Source organism: Manacus candei, unplaced genomic scaffold (assembly GCF_025592945.1).
Source record: "Manacus candei isolate 608988 ecotype Guabito, Panama unplaced genomic scaffold, ASM2559294v1 h1tg000014l, whole genome shotgun sequence".
NCBI classification, from domain to species: Eukaryota; Metazoa; Chordata; class Aves; order Passeriformes; family Pipridae; genus Manacus; species Manacus candei.
This window is the reverse complement of record NW_026138062.1, coordinates 77855247-77881311: the sequence shown is the minus strand read 5'-3', so window position 1 is coordinate 77881311 and position 26065 is coordinate 77855247. Positions and strand designations below refer to the sequence as shown.

Genomic DNA, 26065 nt, shown 5'->3' with positions numbered 1-26065 from the left:
CAGCCACAGCGAGCCACAGGAAACCTTTTTTTTTTTTTCCCTTTCCAAAACGTTACTTATATTAACTGGGGTTCCGTTTTCTTCCAGGAGGACTGTACCCAGAGGATGCAATCCCGCGGTGCCCAAGGCCAGGTCGCGCCGGGCACAGTCACACCGGGCACCGTCACTCCTGCCCTTCTCCGTCATGGCGGCGGCGGCACCGCCCCGGGTGACGTCACTGCTGCGCGCCGCCGCGTGACGTCACCGGGCGCGCCGGGCGGGGGCGTTGCCATGGAGGCGGCGGACGAGTGGCTGCTGCAGTCGCTGCGCCTGTGAGGGACCCCCGGGACCCCCCCGGATCCCGCACACACACACCCCCCCCCGGCATCCCCCCGGCACCCCCCCGGCACCCCCCCGGCATCCCCCCGCCCCGCCGGCCTCACACCCGCCCTCTCCCCGCAGGTACCGCGACCTGCACACCTTCGAGCTCCAGGCGCCCACCCGCGTCATCGAATGGGCCCGCGGGAGCCGTGAGTGCGGGCCGGGAGGGGGGCTGGAGCTCCGGCGGTCCGTGGGCTGGGCCGTAGCTCGGGTGTGCCTCAGGGAGGGAGGGAGGGAGGGCCGGGCAGGGCTCAGCCCCCGCTGTGTCCCTGACCCGCCGTGCCCACCCCCAAGGTGTCTTTGTGGCCGGGTACGGACAGTCCGGTGGGAACGAGATCCTGCAGCTGATCCCACCGCCGGCGCTGCAGGCGAAGGAGGCACAGGTGGGTGTGCAGCCAGGGGGCACCAGACCTCTCTGCCCTCCTGGTGTCCTCAGGGACCAGGGCTTGGTGGCCTTCACTGCTCCCCGTTGCTCTGACAGGGGCATGGCCAGGGACTGAGAGTGTGTCTCGTGTCTCTGCCTTTTCTTGTGGTAACCGAGCCCAAGTTATGTGCCACTGTGTGAAGAAGTGGCTTTGCCTCTACCCTCTAGGGCCTGTGTCCAGAGAGAGACTTCAAGGTGGAGTGTGGTGGATTTTCAAAGCGCCCGGTGTACAGCCTGAAACCTGTGCCAGACACCAGGTATGGTCTCCAGGTCCTTCCAGGGAGTACTGGAGGTGGAAGGGGAGTTATCCACAGAGACCTGCTTCCCTACCTAGCTGGTCAGGGCTGCCAACCCCGAGAGCAGCCCGAGTCTGGGTTGGGAATATCCAGTTTCCCTAATTAGTTTCCCTAATATCCAACCTGAACCTCCCCTGACACAACTTGAGGCCATTCCCTCTCATCCTATCCCTTGTTCCCTGGGAGCAGAGCCCAACCCCCCCCCCCGGCTCCCCCCTTCTGTCAGGGGGTTGCAGAGCCAGAAGGTCCCTCCTGAGCCTCCTTTTCTCCAGGCTGAGCCCCCCCAGCTCCCTCAGCCACTCCTCATCATATCCCATAAGATATCCTCATAAAGGCCCTTTGCCTGGGGCTGTGTTTGCCTGGGCTGTTGGAACACCCTGCACAAGATTATGGTCCTTCCAGCCCGTGTTCTGCTCCAAGCAGAGGCAAAGCTCCTGCTCACAGGAGGAGCAGACCAATTTGTCTTATTTGGGGTAAACGAGACTGTTCTCTGCTCCTGAGGAGGTTTGTGAGACCCTTCCTGTTTCCTCAGCTTGCTGGTGACAAGTGGCCCCCCCGACAGCTCCCTCCAGGTCTGGCAGGTGTCAGCAGAGGACTCTGGTAAGGGGACGTGTTTCTGAGCTCACAGGGTTTCTCAGTGTAGTCGTTGCATCAAACATCTCCAGCTCCCCCTTCACAGCTTGCCAAGCATTTTGTTCTGCTTGTTGTCAGTCCATGCTGGATGTGTGGGAAAGAGGGAATTTATCCTGGAGAGGGGGTCAGGCATGATAAGATTTCTTATTGGTTTAGTAGGTCACTTTTAGCTGTGTGAGGCGTCGTTGTGAAACAGCCTAATCTGCTGGGTTGCTTGGCTCCCCATGTGTCCTGCAACTGTTTCTGTCTCTTCCTGGCAGATGTTATTAAATCTGTGAGCACCATAGCCACAGAAAATGCCACAGGGCAGCCCTGGGCGAAAATTGCCACCATTTCAGCCAGAGCCCCCTGGGTCCTTCATGGCTCAACGCTGGACAGCATCCAAATCACAGAGCTGGAGCTGAGGAAAAATGTCTACACAGCAGGTATTCGAAGCAAGCCTAATGTCTGATCGTTTGGAGCTGGGAGGGTTGGGCAAAGCAAGCTTGAGTAGCAAACGTTCCACTGAGCGGGTGCCTTCAGGTGTGTGCCAGAGGGTTCCATGGGCAGGGGCACCTTCCATTAGAACAGGTTGCTCCAGGCCCTGTCCAACTTGCAGGGATGGGGCAGCCTCAGCTTCTCTGGCCAACCTGTGCCAGGGCCTCACCACCCACACAGCCAGGAATTCCTTCCCAATATCCCATCTAACCCTGCCCTCTGGCAGTGGGAGCCATTCCCTGTGTCCTGTCCCTCCATCCCTTGTCCCAAGTCCTTCGCCAGCTCTCCTGGAGCCCTTTTAGGCACTGGAAGGGGCTCTCAGCTCTCCCTGGAGCCTTCTCTTCTCCAGGTGAACCCCCCCAGCTCTCCCAGCCTGGCTCCAGAGCAGAGGGGCTCCAGCCCTTGGAGCATCCCCTTGGCCTGCTCTGGCCTCCAGCAGCTCCCCTGGGGTGCTGTGTGCTGTGAGCTGTGCCTGCTGAGTGTACACCCCGCTGGCTGCCCCGGGCAGGGCTGCAGCCTGACCCTGCAGCCTGACCCTGCAGCGTGGCCCTGCAGCCTGGCCCTGCAGCGTGGCCCTGCAGTGTGGCCCTGCAGCGGTGCTGAGCCCCGGCTCTGCCTGCAGGCTCTCTGTGCCGTGAGGAGCTGGCGGGGCTGGCGTTCCTGGACGGCAGCACGGCCCTGCTGTGCTGTGTGCGGGGCCGGCTCTGCGTGGCCGACGTGCGGCAGCCGCGGGGAGCCCTGACGGCCCTGCCCGCTCCTGCCTCGCCCGCCGGGGACCGCTGGTGCCTGGGCACCCCCTGTGCCACCCAGGGCTCGGGGACGGGCGCCCAGCCCGTGGCTCGCCTCTCGAGCAGGGGCCTCCTCACCCTCACGGACCTCAGGAAAGCCTCTGAGCCCTTGGCCTCGGCCACGGCCAGAGTCCCCTCTCCCGGCTCGGGCGCCGAGTTCCTGTGCGTGTCCTGGGCTCCCGCTCTGCAAGGCTGCCTTGCCGTTTCAGGTAGGTGCTTTGGGCAGACATCTCCTTTTCTGGGTGCTTTTTTGATTTGTGTTTTTGTCAAGGCCCGGTTCACCCCACCTAAAACCCCCCAGTGATGGGGTGGCTGTTCAGAGCTGCCCCTGGAGCCAGCGGATATCCAGCTGATTGTGCTCTGCAGCTGCCTCTCCCCAGCAACTCCAGAAGGGGCCTGGATGGGTTCTGGGAGGTGCCTGCTGCCTTCTCGGGTGATCAAAGTCCCCATGCCCACCACAGGCACTGCCCTGACAGTGCCCACGACAGCCTGGCTGCAGGGCATGGCATTGATAATGCCAGCTGGGCAGCAGGGCTGCCTCCTGGCCAGAGCCTTGCACATTCACACTCATCACTCCAGAAGCTTTTGGGATCTGACCTGGGCTCTGTTTGCTTGAGCTGTGCTCCTCGGAGGCATGGCTGCTCTGCTCTCACAGCCCAGTCTGGGCTGTTTGTCCTTGTTCCTGCTGGGAGGTGAGCCTGAGCCCAGCCAGACCGGAGCAAAGCAGTTAATCCCTGCGCTCTCTGACTCCCTTTTTATCCAAGGTTTTGATGGGACTGTGCACGTGTATGACACGCAGAGCTGGGACGGCTCTGGCAGGGAAGCAGAGCCCATCTTTGTTCACAAAGGCCACGTGCTGGGCGGCAGTGGGGACCCTGCCCTGGTCACTGTGCACACGTGGCACCCGCAGAAACCCCGCACTGTGCTGTCTGCAGCGAGCGACGGTTCCCTGCACGTCTGGGACTGGGTTCAGCCCTGAGGGAAGTGTGGGTAGACGGTGCTGTGGTGAGGTGGGGCGTGTTTCCTGCCTCTGCTCTAGATGTGTGGGCTGTGGGGTGTCTGTCTGCCTGCAGATACCGTTTGGAGACTGTTGTAGTGAGCAGAAACAACTGTAAAGGTTCTATTTTACTAATAGTAAAAATTTTGGTTGTGCTACTTGTTCTCCTGTGTACCAGCCTTCAGATGAGAGCTGTGCTTGTGGTGCTGGCTAGGGCCTGGAGGGACAGGACAAGGGGGAATGGCTTCAAACTGCCAGTGAGTGGGGTTGGATGGGATATTGGGAAGAAATTCTTCCCTGGGAGGGTGGGGAGGCCCTGGCACAGGTTGGCCAGAGAAGCTGTGGCTACCCCATCCCTGGAAGTGTCCAAGGCCAGGCTGGATGGGGCTTGGAGAAGCCTGGGACAGTGGAAGGTGTCCCTGCCCATGGCAGGGGGTGGAACGAGATGAGCTTTAAGATCCCTTCCAACCCAAACCATTCTGGGATTTGATTAAAAAACCAGGAGTTTGAGGAAACAGGCTGTTCTGTGGGATATTTCCCCGCTGTTTTCCAGGCCCAGAGCACCGAGGGGAGGCTGCACTCCCCGAGGGGTGTTGGCATTTGTCACGTGCGTGTATCACGAGCAGCAGCCTCCACTCAGGAAGCTGCAGTGTGACCACAGAGCCTGCTTGCAGCCTGCCAGAGCAACAGGAACAACCTTTCTAGCCCCAGCCTGCTCCAAGCTCTACCCTCCCCCTCTGCACCCTGAGAGCACCTGGCCTAAGACAGGCATTGGTGTCCTTTGGCTCTCTTCCCACCAACTGCAAGTTCAGGTTTGATGGAGCTGATGTGATTTCCGGGGCTGAGGAAGCAGGCAATGACTCCTGCAACACCCACGCTGTTACCAAGGTGTTACCTGGGGAGAAAAAAATCTGCCTGCAAAAGGCTCCCTGCTGCTCTGGGTGGTGTCAGCTGGGACAAGGGGGGCTGAAAGCAGGTGAGGTGCAGTGAGGGCTGTACTTCAGGAGCACCTGGGGAAACCTTACACTGGGAATGTGCTATACTGACCTGTGCCATGGCAACAGCTGTGTGCCTGAGGCTGGAGCCTGCTCCATCTTCCTCCCAGCACAAGCCATGCCAGTGCTTCCACTCCACTCCCAGAACTTCCCCTGGCAGCATGTGAAATGGGGGCAGAGTGTCCTGCCCGAGGCCAGGGGGTTGATGCTTTGTCACCTACTGAAGCCATGGGTCTGTCACCAGCAGCAGCAAAGGGAAAAGCCTGTTTGAGCCCTGGAGAAGCTGAGTACTCCTGCACGTATGACTGAGCCTCGTTTCCACCCCCAAGGGTCCACAGCAAAACCAGTCCAGCTGAGCCAGAGTCAGACTGGGGGGAATGGGTTCTGACCAGGGCTTCCTGGCTCTCCATCTGCTCTTGAGTCAGTTCCTTCCTGCTGTGGCAGAGCTGAGCCTGCCCTTCCCCTGCAGCAAGACCTCTGGGCTCCTGAGTTTAGGAGGTGGCATTTCTGCCCCGCAGTGGGGACCTGCAGCAGCCCCAGAACCCAGCAACCCCAGGCAGCCTGTGGGTACACAGACATGAAGTTTCCAGAGTGGGATCCTAGAGCTCGGTGGGTTTTCCTCAAGCACCCCTGGAGCAGTTGGTTTGGCAAACAGAAGGTGCAGAGCTCGGCTGCTGTGGCTCTTCCTTCCTGGGGAAAACACCCACAGGGTGAAGGTCTGGCCATGGAGGAGGTGGGCTCTGAGGAGGAGAGAAGACCACTGGAGCCTTCCCAGCACCCGAGGTGCTTCCTCACTGCCTCTTTTGCCAGATGTGGTGGAGCAGCTGATCCCTCCCACACCATGGTGATGCAGGTAGCTCAGCGAGGACAGGGAACCGAATTTGCTTGGCTTTCAAAAGAAATGGGGCTTAAGCAACAGCATGGTTTGTTCCCATCTAAACTTCCCTTTTTTCTCCCAAAATAACTTAAGCCTTCTTGTCCAGCTTGAACCAGATTCAACAGGAGACTGGAGATGTCCCAACTATGACGTACTCAAGAGCTGCTGTGGGAAGGGATTACGCACGGGGGGACCTCCCTGTAAACGTGACCCTGCAAATCACAGTGGGCAGTGGGGACCTTGCTCCCAGGAATGCACCACGTGGAGCCCCCAGCAGCCCGTGTGGGGTCAGAGTCCAGCTGTGTGACTGGAGACCTTGGCTTTGCTGGAGCCAGGTTTGTCCTTGGTGGGGAAGGCTGGGACAGCTCCTGCCTCCAGCAAAAACGTGGACACCCTGAGATGGACCGACTTAAGGACGGTCTCTCTGTCCCCACAGCATCAGCGTGGTGAGGGGAGCTTTAAGGTTGTTCTCAACCCAAACCATTCCATGACTGTGGGACTTTCTGCCTGTGCCAGCTCCCCTGTCCTGAGCCAACAGAAGTGTTCAGGCCGGGACTATTTTATCATTTTTTCTTTTTTTTTTTTTTTTTCTGAGTTTAATAAACTAGAATAATTTATTCGACAGAACACAGAAACATCACAGACAGGGTGAAGAAACCAAAGCAGCCAGTATCAATGATCAGTACAAAGGAACCACTTTACAAAAAGAAGTACCACGCTGCCCCTCAGCTTTACCCAAAAATAACGGGTGGGGGGTGGGGGCTCAGCTCAGCACCCCACAGACTGGGAGGGGGGGATGGAGCTATCCCCCAGAATGCTCTCAGATGACAACGCTGATTGCAACAGCACAATAAATACTGGGAATGGCCTCTCAGAGGGTGGTGGGAGACCTGAGACCCTTTGGGGGGAGGTCCAGACACCACCAAACCTGCGAGGCACAAGAATCTGTTGAAATACTGATTAGGGTGGCAAACACCCTGCTCCCCTTCTCCCCTACCCCAAATGGGTGCTGGACCCCATGCAGGGAGAGGAAAACATCAACCAGGGGGGCTTTGCAGCTCGGGAGGAACAAAGCATCCCTGGTGTCACCCTGCTGGGGACAAGGCTGTTTCGCCACGACCCTGCCGTGGCTGTGAAGAGGCATTTGAGACCCAGCCCTGGCAGCTCCGCTGTGGAAAGGGATGCAGCTGGGAGGACCCCTGGGCTCGGCCGCTTCGGGGGCTCGGGGGAAGAGCAGGGGGTGCTGCCCACCCGCTTGGTTTGGAGCAGCTGGGGCAGGGGCCATAGTCAAAGCCAGGCTCGTGCATCCCAGGGAGGGATCACATGCAGCAGGGCCGGACAGGGGGGACTGGCCGTGGGGGAGAGGAGGGGACACCAAGGTGCACAGGTGCCCTTTCCCATGAGAAGGCTGCCCAAAAAAGACACCCCCCCTGTTCTGCTGCAACCCCCCCTCCCCATAGCAAACTGGTGTTGAGACTGGGCTTATATAAAACACATAAAAGAGGCAGCTCATAGGAAAGGGCTCTGGGATGGGAAGTGGCAGGGGGCTGGACGGGGACGGGGTCAGAGCGAGCCCCCCTGCCTCCAGCACCCCCCAGCCGTGCCCTGCACGGGAAACAGCAGCTCTGGCAGCTGGATGAAGAGTGACAACACGGCACAGCTGGACGGTTATAGGTCCTGTGGCCATCGGGCGATCCGTAGGCTCCCGGTACAGGTAGAAAACAAAATTAATTAATTAATTATAGAAAAGAGAAGCAGCCTAATGTAGGGGTGTCCCTGCGGCGGGGCGGCGAGCGGGGGGGAGCTCGCTTATCTGTCGTTGAGCTGCGGGGAGTTTGTCCGCTCCTCCTCGTCCTCCTTGTCGTCCTTCATGCCTTTGAGTCGCTGGCGGGCGAAGTCCTCGAACACGATGTCGTCGTCACTGGGGGCACACGGGGACGGGGCGTGACGGGGGAAGGTGGGGTGCGAGGGAGCCCCCCTCCCGCACTGCACAGCTCAGCCTGCACCCCCATGGTGTTCCAGCAGCCCAGGGGGCTCCTGAGCCCCCCCGTCCTTCAGCAAACAGCCGTAGTTCTCAAAGCTCTGTTAATTGTTGGGCAATGCACACAAAAAAAGCCCCCAAGCCCCCCAGGGAAGGATGCAGGGCCCCAGAGCAGCAGGTGCAGCATCACCAGGGCCATCAGCAGCGTTTGCCCCACTCCAGAGGGACCACAGCCCTGCAGGGAGGAGCTGGGTGGGTGAAGCACCCCAGAACCTCCCAAACACACCACCAGCCCCAGGGGACACCATGGGGACAATCCCCTCCCATCCCAACACACGACCCCAGCGGGCTCTTACTGCGGTTTCTCCTGTTTTTTGGAAAGCCATGCAGGGAAGGGCGAGGGAGGAGAGAAGAGAGAGGGGGATGGCGTGTGTCATGCATTACAGGTGACGTGCAGGGGGGTTAGTCACACGTGCTGATGCCATGGCACGGCGGGCATTAGCGCGTTAGGGGGTGCCATGCAACCGCTGCCAACATCCCGTATTCCCACACAGAACATGGGAACTCGGGGCAGGGGGGTATTTTAGTCTCTTACTTTGTATCGAGCTCTATCAGATTTGTATCTATGGGCGCTTCGTTCTCTGGAACTGAACAGAGGGATGGCACAGTCACAGGGTGGTCGCTGCCATCCCACACACCCCCCCTAGGGTCATCACCACTGTCCCATTGGGTGGGTGCAACACCCCCAAGGTTTGGCTGCACCAGGGTAATGGGGGCACCCCCATGGTTTTAACCCTGAGACCCAGTGAACAGGTCACCACAGGCTCAATAGGAGCCAAAAATCGCCCTCCACGCACCCTCAGTGGCCCCCTGTGCCCCCACCTGCCCCCCAAGGATGCTGCCCCCGTCCCCCAGGGCACTCACTGTCCCGGTGTGCCGGCTCCTCCCGGGGTTTGGGATGCATCAGCGTGAAGGGCAGCTCCACCGCCACGTCGCTGCAAGAGATGCCGGGGTAAAGCACGGGCCTGCCTGCACTCTGCAGGCAGGGTGGGACAGATCTGGGGGTGGGGGGCAAGGGCAGCACAGCACCCGCCATTTCAGCCGCTGCAGAGCCCACAAAGCTGCTAAAACCCCATGTTATCCCCCGCAGAGCCACTCGGCAGCTCTCGTGCCTCTTGGCTGAGCTTGACCCCAGCGGGGATCAGCACAGCCCCCCCGGGATGTAGGGGGGCACGAGGAGGGAGAGCAGCATGGCAGAAATCTGCCTTTTAGCAGCTTAAAGGATCCAAATCCCTTGGGTTTAGGCTGTGGCTGGCAGTGCCATGGGAGGTGCACAGAGTTTCCCAGTGCTCAGTAGGCACGGGGGTGGCAGGGTGGGACAGCCCGAGCTGCTCCAGGGACAGGGGTAGGACGGGGCTCAGACAGAAAAGTGTCCCCCTGGGAGGGCGAGCAGGCCCCGTGGTCTCTGCAGGACCCCATGGTCGGGGAGCAACATGAGGATGGAGACCTGGAAAGCTCCAGAGACTCTCCTCCCCACATCCAGAGATGCTCAGCCCCAAGGAGCCACCTCCATGCTCTGGTGACAGTCCCCAGCAGCACCCACTGCCTCTCTCTCTGGTCTGGGGAGGGGGATGCAGGGTCCAAACACTGCCAGCATCCCCAGCCCCACCACCCCGACCCACCTCTGCCAGGCTTTGGCTTTGGGTGAGACAGTGTCCCCAGCGCAGTGGCACCCCAAGGACAAGCATGGGGCCAGGGTGGCAGCACCCTGAGGGGCTGGGGGTGCCACTGGGGGACTGCAGCAGGGACAGTGGGGTGTTGAGGGGAGCGGGGCGTTACCTGGAGGCGAGGTCTCCCAGCAGGCTGGCGTGGGTCAAAGGAGACAACACATTAGTCACCATCCCCCCAAGGACACACAGCCTCCCCCACCTTTTGTGTCCCCCCGTGTGCTGCTGAGTCCCAAGGGAGCTCTAAGGGGTGATGGGCCCCACCTGCAGCACAGACCAGCCCCAAGGAGAGCAAGGGAAGGGAGCAGGTGTGGCACTCACCCTCCTCGTGACACCACCAGCTTCACCTTCACCTTGTAGGAGACGATGATGCCCAGGATCTCCTTGTTGGCTCCATCTCTTAACCTGGAGGAAGGGGAAGGTGGGCATCAGCGAGGGAACAGCAATGGGGACCGGCCCCCTGTCATCCTGAAGGTCCCCCCACGGGGTCTCCTCCACCCCAAGCATCACCCCTGGAACAGGGGCTGGATGCCCACCAGGGCCGGGTCCTGCCCCCGTGCTGTCAGGGGGACAGGAGCCCTGGGGGGTGGAGGGGCTCACAGCGTGCTGGAGGCCAGGTTGGTGTCCTCGTGCTTGAGCTTCCCATCCAGCGCCAGCCCCCGCTTCTCCCGGTTGTTGGCGAGGAAGGGGGTCAGGGTGTAGACTTTGCAGAAGGTCGAGCTCGGGGCCACCATATCGCTGGAGATGACAGCCACCATCAGCCAGAGCCCCAGCTGCCCTCAGCCCCCACAGCCCCACGGGTCACCCTGGACACCTCCATCCCAGCTTGGTTAACTTCTCCACACATTTTCATCCCTGCCCCAGCCTGGTGAACATCTCCTTCCTGGGGGATGCAGAGGGTCATGTCCCCAGGATGCCACCAGAAGGAAGGTCTCCATCTCCCTGTTCCTCCCATCAGTTCCTGCTTGCTGAGTGCAATGTCCCACTGGGGCTGCACTGGGACAGGAGATCTCCAAGGCTCCCCCAAGAGTCCCCCGAGGTCTCCGGGACCCCTCATGTCCCCAAGGAGCCGTCACTCACTCAGCATCCTCCACAGCCACCGGGCACTTGTACTGGGCAGTGTTGAAGAGGCAGATGTCGGCGTACTGGCGCACTGGGGCGAGACACAGAGATGGGGGTCGGGACAGAGATGGGGACAGGGACACCACTGGGGGGGGAGTGGCCCTGCTCCTCACCTGAGATCTTGATCTTCTTCACGGTCTTGTTGGTGTTGTTGGTGACGTGGACGTTGACGCTGATGGGCTCTCCGTGGTAGTAGATCTGCAGGGCAGCAGAGCAGGGGGAAGGTGAGGTCCCCAGGGTCACCCCACCAGCGTCCCCTCCGCAGTCCTCGCCCACCTCCTTATCCAGGGAGGCCTCCAGGTGCAGCGGTTTGTCTGACATGAGGAACTGCCGGGTGGTCTCTGCCATGGGCTGGGGGCCGGGCCGCTCCGGCGCATACTGGACCTTCCGGATCACCAGGCGCACCGAGTTCCTGCAGGACACAGCCAGAGAACCCAGGCGCTCGCAGACCACCCTTTCTTGGCCCATTTTGGGTGAAATCCCTCTTTTCTTCTGGTCTGCTGTGTCAAAAGGATGCTGTGGGAGGCCTCAGATGGATGCCCACCAGGGCTGTAAGGGGGCAGCCCCATGGCCGGGCCAGGCTGCCCACAGCAACCACTGGGCTGCTTGCACAGTGTCTCCATCCCAGCCCCAGGATCATCTCTTACCCAGCGCTACCCTGGAGAGCAGGTGCATCCTGGAGGACACCTCCATCCCAGTCCCATCCCTCCCAAGGTGGGTAACAAAGCAGGGTGCCCCTTTCCTGCTGCCAGCACCCCAGGGATGCCGCTCCCATCCAGGCTGGACAGATCCTCTCCACTCACCTCTTGTGGATCTTCTCCTCCAGGTTCTCAGCACAGAACGCTTTGACCTCGTAGTCCACCCCACAGGCCTGGAAACCAGGAAGGGGGGAGAAGGAGGCAGGGAAACTCCTTTGCACCTCCCCAAGAGGTGACCCCAGCAGCAGCCACCCACCACAGCCCGGTGGCACGGGAACATGGGGGACCTTACCTTCCCCGTGTCCTCCGGGCCCGGCTGCAGCGTGACAGAGCAAGGCAGGTTGGGGGGGATCTGGAGGGGAAAGAGGGGCTTTTGGGGGGCTGCTGGAAAGCAGGAAATGCCCTGGGGCAGGGGTCACGGTCCCCTCCAGCCCCAGGGTGCTGCCCCTGCCCCCACCTCGAAGGTGAAGGGGTAGGCGTGCTCGCCCAGCTTCTTGATGAGCCGCTCCTGCAGCCGCGTCAGGGGCTTCTTCTCCTCGGGCACGGGCGGGAAGGCCTGGGAGTTGGCCACGAACAGGTCCTTGCGGAAGGTCAGCCCCAGCACGTCCAGGTCCTCACGGCCATAGCGGAACGCGCAGGTCAGCGTCACGAACACTGGCAGGGCGACAAGGGCAGGGGGTGCCTGGGGAGATCCATGTGCCAGGGGGGCACCACGGGGAGATCTGTGGGGGCTCATGCCAGTCCCACCGGCGCCGGGAAGCAGTGGTGGCCTGAGGACGTGCCGTGGTGGGGACACGGGGATGCAGCAGCCACCTGTGCCTTGGGGTGCCCACCACAGCACTCCCGTCCTCCACAGGACAGGGCACCCTCCGTGGGGACACGGGGCTGGGAGATGCCAATGCCTGGGTAGGACTACATGAGGATACCAGCCACCCCCTGTGGCAGCACGACCTCTGTGGCCCCAGCGATCCTGAGGGGAGCTGTTACCTTTTCTCTCCTTCAGGTATTCGGGATCCACGAGCACCACTCCATCTGCAAGGGAACAGCCGGGTCAGAGACACATCACCGGGACACGGGGACACACTGGCAGGGCCAGGGAATACCATGGCAGGGTTAGGGGACATGATAGCAGGGTCAGGGGATGCTGCTGGGAGGGGACACACACACTGTCAGGGTCAGGGGACACGCTGGTAGGGTTAGTGGGGGATGTATAGGCAAGGTTTGGGGGGACACCAGCAAGGTTAAGGGGGGACTTGCCCCTCCTTTACACAGAGAGGCATCACCTCCAAGCTGCCAGCTGGGGCTGGGGAGGGACACGCTGGCAGCAGGGGGACAGTCGGCACCCACCACACCCAGGGCACATGCAAAGCCACAGGGGGACATGAATATTATCCCAAACCAGCTGTTTTCTGCTCCCCAAAATCCTTCCTCCCAGACAGGTCCAGCCCACCCCAGCATGTGTGTCTTCCCCCAGTTGAGCCCCCCCCTCCTGCCCCCACATACCCACGGGGTCCACCACGTCGATGTGATCCACAAAATCCCTCTTCCCCAGGTAGACAGTGAGCTGTGGGGGAAACAGGGGGTCAGGGGTGTCCAGAGCAGCCCCCAGGGTCCCCCCATGTAGTCAACCACCCACTGAGGTCCGTGTTCCCCACGATCCCCATGTGTCACCCCATCCCTTTGGCACCCAAAAGCCAACTCCCCTCCATCCCAGGCAGAGCCTGGAACCCCTCCACCTGTCCCCAGAGCTGGAGAAACTTTGTATCTGGGGACACTTGGGTGGTACCCTAAGGGCTTGTCCCCCCCGCTGTGGGACAGAGATGAGCCCCCAGGTGCCACCTTCCCACCTTTCTCCTGATGGGGAAGCTGAGGCACAGGGCAGGCAGCTGCCAGGCTGGTGCCGTCAGCCCCTGCTGCCAGACCCAAAACCCCACAAGCAGGGTTGCCTGCACCCCAGCACCCCAAAACCCATCTGCTCAACCCCGACCTGGGACAAGCCCCCCCCGAACCCCACTGTGCCTCAGTCTCCCTTCCCGCTGCCACGGCAGGGCAGCTTTGGGGTGCAGGGACCTGTCCCCACTCCCAGCCATGCCTGTGCCCCCCAAGGCTGCCCTGCCGTGTGCCCCTTACCTTCCCGTTGGGACTGGCTTTCTTAAACACCCTGCAAAACAGCAAAGGGGGGTTAGTGCTGGAGGAGGCACCCTCATCCTCCATCCTATGGGAACAGCCCCCAGACACCCCCCAAATTCCCTCTGCAAGATCCCACAGAGACACGGGAGAAGGACGTGGGTCCAACATGCCACCGGCAGGAATGCCAGAGCATTCCCAGCCTGCCTGCTGCAGGCAGGGAGCGGGCAGGGGCAGGCAGGGCTCCCTCGCCCGGCGCTGCTGGATTTCAGAGCCTGCCCTGGCACGAAGCCACCCATAATGGGTTCTCCTCGGATAATCCCTCCTCGCCTTTAAATTCCATTAAAACCATCCGGGAAGATTAGCAGTGGTGGTTCAGGCTGGAAAAAACAATTTCCCAGGGCAGCTGCTCGGCTCTGCCAAAATGCCCAGGGCTGCTCCGGGGTGACAGGCCCTCGGCCATCCCACACGGCCCAGAGAGTGCCACTCCGGGGTGACCACCTGACCATCACCCTGGCAATGGGCTGGGATGTACCAGGAGATGTGTGGGCACGCCCCTCATCCCCATATTCCTGAAATCCTGTGTCCCTGCTTCCCTGCATCCCTGCCTCTCCACATCCCAGCATCCCCATATCCCTGCACATGTGTGTCCCTGCATTCCCACATCCCTGTATCCCCACGTCCCCACATCCCACCCCCTCGAGAGCTGTGGAGCCCAGCGTGGCCTGGCCAAGCTCTGCCCAGGAAGCAGGATCCAGCCCAGATAAGTGAGTGTGTGGTTTTGGGTCCCCCAGGCCCCTTATTCCCTCACCCCCAGACGAGCCTCAGGAACACTCTGCCAGGCACACAAAACATTGGGACACTCTGCTGGCTGAGCCAAGCCACTGGGAATGTCAGGAACATCCCACCGGCCCTTCCCAGGCGCCTTTTCCTTGCAGAGTGGTGGGGGTTGACTTTTCCCAGCCGAGATGGGACAGCACTTCCGCGGTGGGATGTTTGTCATGAGGGTTTATGGGCACCGCGGTGAGGGTGCGACCCTGCACCGGTGAGAGGAAAGATGGAATTCATGGGAATGCTGCTCCAGTTAAAAAATTGGGGGGATAAAGAGCCCAACTTGCCACAGAAGGGCATGAGCACCCCACAATTGGGTTTGAAGGCCTTGGGAGATCAGAGCACCCAGCCTCCAGAGCCGGGGATGGAGGGTTGATGGATGAATCCTCCTGAGAGCCAGAGCAACCCACAGCGGGGTTTTCCAGGACCATAAACACGGTACAGAAAAGCAGGATGGGGAACATCCCCTGCCAGCCTGTCACCCCCGTGTCACCCCACACTTCCCCAGCAGCCCAGACACAGAGGAGACCCCGGAGAGCATCCAGCACGCTGGATCCCAACCCAAGCTGTGCCGGGAAGCCCCAGAAAAGGCGTCCAAGGCTGGAGGCTCAGCGGGTGTGCCTTCCAGCCCCCCGGGGACGGGGCGATGCTCCTTCCCAGCCCTCGGGACACCGATGGAGCCACTAATGAATCTGGTGAGAGCAGATCGATGGCGGGCGCTGCGGGAAGCTGAGCCTCACCACCCTGCCTGGCACTGCCCCACGCCGGGCAGGAACCTGAGACCTGCACAGCCCCACACTGGGGTGTAGGAGCCACACACAGCCCCACACTGGGGTGCAGGAGCCACACACAGCCCCACACTGGGGTGCAGGAGGCACACACAGCCCCACACTGCAGGTGCAGGAGCCACACACAGCCCCACACTGCGGGTGCAGGAGGCACACACAGCCCCACACTAGGGGTGCAGGAGGCACACACAGTCCCACACTGGGGTGCAGGAGCCACACACAGCCCCACACTGCGGGTGCAGGAGGCACACACAGCCCCACACTGCGGGTGCAGGAGCCACACACAGCCCCACACTGAGGGTGCAGGAGCCACACACAGCTCAAGGCCTGCACAGCCCCACCCCGTGGGCACAAGAGCCCCAAACAGCCCCACACTGGGGATGCAGAAGCCCCATATTATGGGTGCAGAAGCTTCACAGAATTCAAGACCACACACTGGGGGTACGGGATGCCCACACAGCTCCCTATTATGGTTGCAGGAGCCCCACAGAGCCTGAGCCCCACGTTGTGGGTGCACCAGCCCTGCCTGGCCCCACCCCATGGGTGCAGGAGCTCGGATCTCCCCAGATTCACATCCCAGCAGCCAGGTGCTTCCAGAAGCACCCGTGAGAGAAGGGAAGGGGCATGTGGGGACACGGTGGCCTCTTGCTGCCAGGGGGGTGACCCTCGCCCGCCACCGGATCCGGAGGGAGGGAAGGAGGAAGCGTGAAGCCATCCCTCCCCCTCCAGCCCTTCCTGGTGTCGAAACACTGGAGACACGAGGCAGGAAGTGGCGGCCGCCGCTGCCCATCAGGGACTTGGGGCCCCACGCCACGGGCTGGCAGGCCCCGTGCCCCCCGAGACCCTGGCGCGCTGCCGCACAGCCAGATTCCACTCTCCTGCCCTCTCCCTGCCATGGATCCCATCCCTTAATGAGCTCGTTAGGCACCCGGCCAGGGCTAACGATGGCTTTATTAGGTGGCCAATAATTGAGTGGGGTCCACTGGATCTCGGCTGGGAAGATTTATGAGGATTTGATTCCCCTGGGCACTGGAGCAGGGTCTGATGGCAACACCATCAATTGCCTTTGAACCCAGGGCGGAGGACCCATGGTTTTCACTGGCTCTCACACTAACGAGGCTGGCAGGCGGCTCTAATTAGCCAGAGCCACGTTAGAAGGGACCTCCAGGGATAAGGAGCTGCCAGTAACCACATCACACGCTCCGGCACAACCCCGCGGTGGCGGCCGGTGGCTCCATGCCAGCCACGCCGGGATGAGCCCGGAGCACCGTGCCAGCCCATCCCAAAGCTAAAGCATCCCACAGGCCCAGTCCTGCATCCTGCATCCCCGCTGCATCCATCCCTCCCGGCTGCATCCATCCACCCATCCAGCCCTGCCAGGCTCAGCAGCAGCATCCCCCACCCAGGTCGGAGCTCCACCGACTTCCTTGGCAAGGAAACGCCTTGGCTGTGGGATCCGGGATGTGTCTGGATCCTGCTGTTATTACCAGAGTTTGCTCTCTAAACAACATCCAGGAAGCAGGAGTCTCCTGTCCTGGGCCACCTTCCAGGGCTTCTTATCTTCCCAGTGGAGATCCCTGTCCTGCTCCCAGATCCTATGGCTTCATCTGAGGGAATGAATGGGATGGCAGAGGGACTGGGCTGCCCTGGCACACTGGGATGCTGCAGAGGGGCTGGATGGGACCACGGGGTGCCAGGAAGGGTGCAAGGGGTGCCTGGTGCCAACCAAGGTGGACTCTGCTGCACCAGGACCACCACAGAGCTTCCCAGCCACCGGGAAACCACCCTCGAGCCACCGGCCAGGAAGCCCAGCATCCAGGCATCCCACGTGGGGCAGTGGCTGCCCTGGCTGGGTGCTGGGCGGGAAGAGCCAGGAAGGATGATCAGTGGTGCCAACAGCCACCAGCTCTGCTGTTTCCTCCAGGGAGCTGCTTCCTCCAGCTCTTCCCACTGCAGGGCTCGGTGGCTCCCAGGAAAAGTGGGGTGCACAGAAGGAATCAGCAGAAATGGGCTTTTGGCGTGTCAGATGGTAAATCAGCTCCTGCAGCTCGACCTCCTGACCAATCCAAGTGGATTTGGGGTTGGAGATCCAAACTGGAGACGAAGGAGGATTTGTCAGCCTAATTCTTCCCCTCCCCAGCTCCCTCTGTACGCGCTGCGTAGGCAGGGAGAAGATCAGCTCCTGCCCCTCCTGCTGGCATGCCTGCCGATGGGAATGCCGATGGGAATGCCGCTCAGCGCCTTCCCCCGGCACCCGAAAACATCTGTGGGCTGAGCCAGCTCATCCCAGGGATTGCACCCAGGGGTGGGGGGAACCCAAGGGGTGCTCCAGCCCCCTGATCTGAGGGACTACTTGCCCGCTCCGGGGGTGCAACCTGCTGGCTCTCAAGGATTCGGGATGCTGAGCCAGGGGGAAGCAGATGGTATTGGCCATGCCTGAGGCACCAACATCCAGGCAGCCCATCCAGCAGGGACAACCCCTCCCCAAAATGCTGAGGGGATTCAACAGGAACCCACAAATCCCATCCTGCCACCCCAAAACGCTGTAGTGTTTCTGGAAGGTTCTGCCCCGGCAGGGCCGGACCCCCCCATCCTTCCCTCCTGCCGTGGGCACGGCGAGGGCAGCGGCGGCACCACAGCCCCCTAAACCCGATGCCCAGGGGACACAGGGGGTGAGCAAGGAGAGGGCAGCGGTGCTGAGGGGTGAGCAGAAGCACCCTGAAATCTCTGGTCCTCCCCGATTAATGGCCATGGCGACAGAAAGAGACTGGGGTGAGGAACGGGAGCATCAACCCCTCGGCCACAGCGGGGCCAACAGCCAGACCCCGCCGGGGAGGGGGCGTCAGAGCTGCAGGGGCCGGCAGGGGTCAGCGGGCTCTCCCCGAAATCCCGACAGCCCCTTCCCGGGACGGGCAGCCCGGCGGGTCCCTGCCACGCTCTGCCCCTGGAGCCCGGGGGGTCCCCAAAGCACGGCATCCCCACGGCAGCGTTCCCGTGGGACGGAGCTGTCGCACGTCGTGTCCCCGCGCTCCAGGGCTGGCACGTGCCACAGGCAGGGGGGTGACACCAGCACCCGGGTCCCCCGGGGGTCACGGGGGCGAGACCCCCCCCAATACCCCCCCCCGATCCCTCCGGTCTCCGCATCTGACGGGGAGGGAGCAGCGACGCCCCCGAGCACCCCCCGAACCCCCGGCGGGGCGGGGACCGGACCCCCGAACACCCTCCGCCATCGCCGGGTCCCCGCTGCCCCCCGGGGGCACCGCACACGGGCAGGGGGGGACCCGGGGCAGCCCCCGCGGGGCCGCGGGCAGCGCCCGTCCCACCCACCCCGCCGCGCCCGGGGCCGCCCCCGGGAGGTCCCGCTCCGTGCCGGTCCCGGTGCTCACTCACCGGGTGCCTTTGTCTCCCATGGCCCCGCTGATCCTGCGGGCTCAGCCGGGCAGCGCCGGCCGGGCTTGGAAAATTACTGGCTGTGCGGCGGCGGCGGGAGCGGCGCGGGGCGGGCGCGGGGCCCGGTGCGGCCCGGTGCGGCCCTGCTCGGGCCCGCTCGGAACCGCTCGGGCCGCCTCGGCAACGCTCGGAACCGCTCGGCTCGGGCCGGGAGGCCGGCGCTCGGGCCGGTTCGGAGGCGCTCGGAACCGCTCGTGCCGGTTCGGAAGGGCTCGGGGCCGCTCGGAGGCGCTCGGGGCCGCTCGGAGGCGCTCGGCAGGGCTCGGCCCGTCCCGGTTCCGGTGCGGGCGCTGCCGCCGCCGCCGCCTCCGCCCGCCCCCGAGCGGCGGCCCCGGGCGGGGGGGCACGGACGGGGAGGGGGGAAAGGGCGGGGAACGGCGGCGGGGGGGCTGCGCGGGGACACAGAGACACACACACGGACACACAGACAGACACAGGGACACACAGACACACGGACACGCACACAGAGGGACACACAGACACACACATGGACACACACACAGAGGGACACACACAGGGACACACATACACACAGAGGGACACACACACACAGGGACACACAGGCACGGGGACACACGGACAGACACACACGGACACACACAGGGACACAAACACACACAGGAACATACACACGGACACACAGACACACACACGGACACACACACAAGGGGACACAGATGCACACACACGAACGCACACGCAGAGACACAGACACAAACACGGGGACACAGACACGGGGACACAGACACAGGGACACACACACACGGGCGGGGACACACAGAGACACAGACGCACACACGCGCACACACATGGACACACAGACAGACACAGGGACACAGACACAGAGACAAGGACACACAGGCGCGCACACACACGGACACACAGACACAGGGACATACACGTGGGGGGGACACACACCCAGACACACACACACACACGCACACATGGATACACAGACAGACACAGGGACACACATAGGGACACACAGACAGAGGGACACACACACACACACACACATGGACACACAGGGACACACACACACAGACATGGACACACGCACACGGACACACACACACATAGGGACACAGACATACAGACAAACACAGGGACACACAGACACACAGGGACACACACACACAGGGGCACAGACACACATATACACAGATATGGCTGTGAACAGATGCGTGTGAACAGATGCGTGTGAACAGATGCAGTTGGACACAGACACGTGTGTGAACAAAGACATGCGTGTGAACATGGGAGAACACACAGAGACGTGTCTGTGAACGCACACAGGGACATGTGTGAACACAGATGTGTGTGAGCACAGTGTGTGAACACACGGACACCGGTGTGAACAGACATGGGCCCGGAGACACGCAGACACAGGTATGAACACACAGAGACACGTGTAAACAGAGACGGTGTGTGCACAGACACACACATGGGCAGACACCCGTGCTGAAAAGCACACACAAACACACGTGTGCACAGACAGGCACAGATGTGTAAACACACACACGGGTGAACACACACACCCCCATGTGCACATACACATGTACACACCCCCATGTGCACACACACACACACACGTGCACGCACACACAGACGTGTGCACAGACACACGTGCACACACATGTGCACACGCGTGCATACACCCACGTGTGTACACACTCACACCCGCCCCCCCCAAGTGCACACACACGTGTGTACACACAGACACACGTGCACACACACCCTCTCATTTGCATATCCCTGCCCCGCCCCTGTTCCGCCCCTCCTCCAATGGGATCCCCGCCCTCCCCGCAGGCAGCCCCGCCCCTCCCTCCTCATTGGCTGCCTGCCTTTCCCGCCCGCAGAGCAGCCAAAGGGGAGCGGCCCCCGGGTGATCCCGGTGGCACCTCCAGGTGATCCCGGTGGCACCTCCAGACCCCCGCTGGAGAACCCCCTCCCATCCCTGGGACCGAGGGACGTCACCTGGGGACGCCCAGGTGGGGTGTCCAGGGCACACCTGCACCCCCCAGGGGACACGTGCACCCCACCTTAGGGACACCCGGGAAGCGGGGACGGAGTGGTGACACAGCCAGGAAGCGAAGGCAGGCCCGAGGCGGGTGAGGGTCAGGAGGGGGGCCGTGATACCCCACGTGCGTCCGGGAAGGCGAAGGGATGTCACGGAGCCATCAGTGGCGAGAGGCTGGAGCGGGGCAGCTCCTGGCCGGGAGCCCCAGGCCCTGTTCTGGGACTAGTTCGGAGGATTAAAGGATTTAATCCGGGATTTGAACCGCGGCTGGGAGCAGGGCGGGTGGAGGGGCACTTGGTAGTTTGGGCAGTTTTTCATTCCAGTTTTGGCATCTTGGGCAGCGCCAGCGCGTGCCAGCACCAAACCCTCCGGGGACTTCTCCTCCAGCATCAGATTCCATGGCCCGGGATAACTGTCACACTGGGCTGGGATGAAAGCGCCGCATTGATCCCGGATAATAAATTGCTCCTTAGCAGGATGGTGGGAATGAAAACCACAGCCCTGATGCGAGGATGACGGGCAGACTGGGGTGTCTCCTGCCGTGCAGGGATGGCTGCTGGAGCCAGAGGAGCAGCCCAGGGCTGGATCCTCCCCCAGTCCCAGCCCAGGCACTGAGGGGTCCCGGCACAGGCCCCATCCTGCATCCCAGCCCGGGACTCCACTGCAGTTCCAGTCCAAGCTGGATCCTGCCCAAGCCCAGCTCCTGGCCAGGCATGGGGAGTCTCCATCTGGCAGATGGGGGTGGAAAGAGCATCCCAGTGGATTGGAGCATCCTGGGATTCTGGAACATTCCAGGAGGGAACAGGGCATGGGGGGGGGGGGGGGGGAAACCAGAGCACCTGGGTGGCTGGAGCACCCAGGGTGGGGATCAGTGAATCCTGGGGCATTGGAGCATTCCACAGGACTGGAACATCCAGGGAGGGGCTTGAGCTTCCTGGGGAGGAGGGGTCAGAACTACATGGCCCAAGCTTGAGTCGCCCCCCCGAGGGCAATTTTGGAGTGCATAAGTCTCAACTGGAGCCCCTCAGTTCCCAACGAGGCCACCCACCAACCCGTCACAGGGAGGTCGGTGTATGAAATTTATTTAGGAAAACCAAAACCCACCAGAAAAGAGAAATAATAATAAAGTAGGAGGAGAAGGGGGTGAAGGAGGTGGAGAAGTTGGAAAAGAAGGAGAAGGAGGAGGAGGAGGAGGAGGAGAGGAGAAAGAGGAGGGAAAAAGAAGGAGAAAGGGGAGGAGGAGAGGAAGAAAGAGAAGAGCCGTCTCCTCCCCAGGCTCCGTTGGAGCCCAGAACAACCAGTGCTGCGAGAGGGAAGGACGGAAAAGCTGGAGGAGGTTTGCACACCCACACACGCCCAGGCACACTCGTGGGTGAGCTGGGCTGGGCTGGCTGCGCTCCCCCGGATCCAGAGGGGTATGTACAGGGGCGGGAGCCAGGAAAGCATCGACCACCTATGCACACCAGCAGCCGGGGCTGGAAAAGTGGGATACAGCTGGGAAACAGGCATCCCTGCGTGACCCCCCGTGGTGTGGTACCCTGGATGCAGAACCCAAGCGCAGGACACCCCCACATCCATCGGATGGAGAGACCCCCACGTCGCCAGGCACCCCTGGGTCGGCACTGGGATGCGGGGCCCATCTGGGAACAGTTGTACCCCCGGGACATTGGTGCCACAGCCATGCCAGCGCCACGCCACGCCAGAGGTGGAGCCACTGTCCTCTTCCTGCTGCTTGGGGGTTTGCTGCCTTCTGGGACCCCCCGGTGGGCGTGGGGAAGGGAGAAGGGCTTGAGGGGGCCTTGGGGACAAAGCCGTGGGCCAGCAGCCAGACGCGGTCACGAGGTGGGTCCCACCAGGGCTCGGGCAAAGCGTCTCGCTCAAGGCATCTCCGAGTAGGTAAGGCAAAAGGAACTCAGGTCACTTCATCTGCGCGGGGGCAGCTCAGCGCTGGGCTCTCCCGTGGCTGCTGCAGGCACACGCTCCAGGGATCCCAAGAACACGGGAATGAAGGCATTGCTTACAGACGAGCCCAGGAGAGGAACGGCCTCAGTGTCGCCCAAATCCTGGAGGGACCTGCTGTGCACCACTGGGATGGTGCCATGGAGTGCTGCAGAGGAGTGAGGATGGCACAGCAAATGGCCCCACGTCCACTCTTGAGCCTGGTGGGACCAGCATCCGTGGGACTGATGCCAGCAGTGCCAGAATTTCACCATGCTGCTCCCATCACCTGCCCCTGCTCTGGTGGTGAACCCATGCAGCTCCCACGAGCTGGGTGATGCAGCCTGGGGGCTCAGTGCACCTCAATCCCTCAGGGCTCAGCTCCCACCCTCATCCCCGACACCCCCTTTGGCTGACCCCCGGCAGGGCAAGCTGCTCACCACGGTTCCCCTGCTCGTGGGTGTTTCAAGTGGCTTTGGATGGGGTGACGGAGCCCTGGGTCACACACAGTTGGACCCTGTGGGGCTGGTGGACCCCCTGGGGCTGAGGGGGTCCATAGGGGTTCAGCTGTGGCACTGGAGGGACCACAGGAAGGTCAGCAAGGTCCACGCACGGTGGTCTGTAGGAGAGGAGGAACCACGAAAGACCGTGAGGGTCCAGGTAGGGTGGTCTGCAGGGCCAGAGGAACCACAGGAGGTTGGTGGGGTGCATGCACGGCTGTCAGCATGACAGGGGAGTGGTGGGAGACTATCAGGGTCCATGGACGGCCAGAGTGACCACGGGAGACCAACAGCATCCGTGCACAGGGCCAAGCAGGAGCAGAGGGAGCCCAGGGCGCCGGCGGGGTCCGTGCACACGGGTCAGTATGGCTGGAGCTGTGAAGCCACTGCGAGCCAGGGGTGCTCCCGACGCGCTGGGAGCCAGGGAAGCTGCTTGCAGTGAAGAGGCTCCTGGGTGGGCACCACAGGAACACCCACGCAGCAGGGACACGGTGGGGACACAGCAGGGACACGGCTGGGACCGGGTGGACCCCCTGCGGAGCACAGGCCCCCCCCCCCTCCCGTGTGTGCAAAGCAGAAGCAGGGCCCCCAGCCTTGGCACACGTGTAGCCCTTGCAGGGGACGTGGCTGCGTGGGACTGAGCTGGGCGAGGGATACGAGTCCTTCCATGGGTGAGCGGATCCAGGGGTCCCAGGCAGTGGGGGATGTTAGCCAACAGATGCTCAGCAGCTACTGGGAAGAGGCCAGAGCAGCTTCTCCATGGTGGGACCCAGCAGGGCATGCAGGCACAGTATCCCCATGGCCATCCCGCTCCAGGTGCCTCTTCCCTCCTCCAGCTGGAGCCAACCTCCTTCAGTGGGCCAGATCCACGGTCCACAGAAACACACACCTCCACTCTGCAGCCACTCCATGGCTCTCCCACTGCCCCTCACCATCCTGCCATCCCCCTCTGTCCCACTGGCCCCCACACACCCATTTCAGGGACACTGACCCCTCCAGGGCTGCTTCCACTGAGGACTCATTCTCATCGTCACCCCACGGGGACAGGGCCTGCAGCCTTAAGGCAGTTTAAAGCACATCCATCCCCCAGCCCCACAGTGTCCCCTGGTGCTCCCAGCCAACAAGGCAGTGTCCCTGGGCCCACCAGGTGGAGGGGACACCTGGACACCTGCCCCAGAGGGAGGAGACAGTCACCCACTGGTGGGGAAGGGCCAGCAGTGGGTGCTGGCAGCACACAGCCCTTGCTGTCATGGTCCAGAGTCACTGATGTCCCCCCAAAACTCCCCCCCATGGTTTGGGGGATGAGGCTTGGGGATGCTCCTGGCCCAGCCATGGCTGTGGCCCCCCCATCGCCTCCCTCACTCGGCCACGGCCTCGGGGGGCTGCCCCACCTCGGGGTCCAGGCAGCCATTGAGCTGGGGGTCTGGGGCCTGGGGGTCATAGTCCTCATCCAGAAAGTCCAGGGAGTTGTTACTGGGCAAGCCTCGGATGGTGAATTTGTGGGAGACCTTGGTCCACTGCTCCCGGTTGCTGGCCACCCGCTCGTAGAGCTCTGCTGCCTTGGGGAACAGGTCCTGCAGCAACCTGGGGGGTGGGGGGTACACCCCATCAGCACGGGGCTGCACCTCCTTAGCTGGGTGGAGCCCCATCCCTACTGCTTGGAACCCAAACGAATGCAAGACACCCCGTGCAGCACCCCCTTCCCACCCTGAGAGGGGTGGGGGGTGGCAGGGGGTCCCCCCACCCCAGTGCCAGCCCCGGGGCTCACTTGTAGATGGGCATGGCGATGTGCTCCATGAAGCTGATCTGCAGCTCGGGGATGTAGGCTTTCTCTCGGTCCATCATCTCCAGCGGGCTGTTTCCCATGGCTTTCTCCTGCACGGAGCCATCAGATGTTAGCCAACAGTGCCAGTGGCAGTCCCCCACCCCATTCCTGGGCAACACCTCTCTGCTCACCACCCACCCCCACATCCCATTCTCCCTGGTGCTTGCCAAGGGTGTTGGCCAAGCCCAGCCCTGCCAGGTGGCACCTACCAGATCACCCTGGGAGAAGAACTCCTTGTAGATCAGCTCCTGCAAGGGAAACGTGTCAGTGCAGGGGGTGCAGCCCGGGCTGACCCCCCAACCCCTGCCCTCCAGACCCTTCCCCACAGCTCTGCATCAGGCAGGGACACAGTCCTGGCATGGGGGGGACTGCTGCACCCTTCAGGGTCCCGCGTGGAGGGGCAGGTGGGTCCCTGGTGCCATGCAGGTGACCTGGGAGGGTTGTGGGGTGGTGTTCAGGGGGCAGTCCCGTGGTGTGGCACTCACTGCGATCTTCCTGGTGGTCTTCCAGCCCTTGGTCTGGTCAGAGAGGTCGCAGGAGGTCATGAGCAGGCAGAGCAGCAGGCTGCGGTGCTGCTTGTTCTTGGGGTCATACCCCACTGCGGGCAGAGAGTGGGGAGGGGTTGGAGTGGGGGGCTCAGGAAGGAGCTCCACAGCCCCACCACTCCACATATGAGGACTCTGTGGACAGCCAGAACCTCCAATGCCACCTCCCAGCTTTGGTGGGATGAGTTCTCACCACCCCCCCAGACCCAATCTCAATCCCAGGAGCTTCACCTTCTGCCATTTTCTGGAGGTCCTTGAAGATGCGCAGGTGGTGGGCCAGGTCAGTGGCCAAGATGATGTCCCTCATCAGGTCCAGCATGCGCTGGTAGTCCTGTGGACAAGGCAGCTGCCGTGACCAGCTCTGTGCCTCCGCCAGCTCCCGCATCCCCAGAGATCCAGGGATGGGGAGCTGGGGGTCTGGAGGGGACACAGGGGCTCAGCACGGGCAGGGGGTGGCCCGGGAGGGGCGTCAAGGTGGGGGGCTCACCTTTCGGGAGAAGTGGTCAAAGATGTTGCAGCCTTGGCTGTTGAGGATGGCGATGGCTTGGGCAAAGTGATGCCTCTGTGGGAGAAACCAGGATGGTGGGAGCAGGCAGGGAGCAGGCAGGGAGCAGGCAGGGATGCTGGCACGCAGCCAGAACCCCAGAGAGCAAGGCAGTGGGAGGT

At 62.3% G+C, this 26065-nt stretch overlaps 3 protein-coding genes across 4 annotated transcripts in view; 1 reads left to right on the top strand and 2 right to left on the bottom strand.

Annotated features, from left to right (window-relative positions):
- Positions 1 to 244: 244 nt before the first annotated feature.
- WDR73 (WD repeat domain 73) lies at positions 245 to 4133 on the top strand. Its single transcript, XM_051779433.1, has 8 exons — positions 245 to 311; positions 442 to 509; positions 655 to 743; positions 953 to 1041; positions 1613 to 1680; positions 1974 to 2138; positions 2813 to 3187; positions 3743 to 4133. Exons 1-8 carry the CDS (start codon positions 271 to 273, stop codon positions 3955 to 3957), a joined length of 1110 nt encoding a protein of 369 aa, XP_051635393.1. The 5' UTR covers positions 245 to 270; the 3' UTR covers positions 3958 to 4133.
- Positions 4134 to 6438: 2305 nt separating this feature from the next.
- Positions 6439 to 18690, bottom strand: ARRB1 (arrestin beta 1). The gene is made up of 17 exons (XM_051779429.1): positions 18512 to 18690; positions 13506 to 13536; positions 12879 to 12939; positions 12363 to 12407; positions 11833 to 12029; positions 11668 to 11727; positions 11481 to 11548; positions 10954 to 11089; positions 10791 to 10875; positions 10636 to 10708; positions 10156 to 10293; positions 9877 to 9960; positions 9668 to 9691; positions 8753 to 8823; positions 8424 to 8475; positions 7661 to 7768; positions 6439 to 7555 (listed from the first exon to the last, which is right to left on the bottom strand). The coding sequence occupies exons 1-17, from the start codon at positions 18529 to 18531 to the stop codon at positions 7516 to 7518; spliced, it is 1293 nt and encodes a 430-aa protein (XP_051635389.1). The 5' UTR covers positions 18532 to 18690; the 3' UTR covers positions 6439 to 7515.
- A 2967-nt stretch (positions 18691 to 21657) lies between these two features.
- PDE2A (phosphodiesterase 2A) overlaps positions 21658 to 26065 on the bottom strand; it is a 38900-nt gene continuing 34492 nt past the window's right edge. For both annotated transcript variants that reach the window (XM_051779393.1, XM_051779394.1), the window contains 6 exons: positions 25887 to 25961; positions 25631 to 25730; positions 25340 to 25452; positions 25064 to 25102; positions 24798 to 24904; positions 21658 to 24613 (listed from right to left, as the gene is read on the bottom strand). In XM_051779393.1, coding sequence (XP_051635353.1) covers positions 24388 to 24613; positions 24798 to 24904; positions 25064 to 25102; positions 25340 to 25452; positions 25631 to 25730; positions 25887 to 25961 — 660 coding nt within the window. In that variant the 3' untranslated portion in view covers positions 21658 to 24387. The remainder of the gene's footprint in view (positions 24614 to 24797; positions 24905 to 25063; positions 25103 to 25339; positions 25453 to 25630; positions 25731 to 25886; positions 25962 to 26065) is intronic.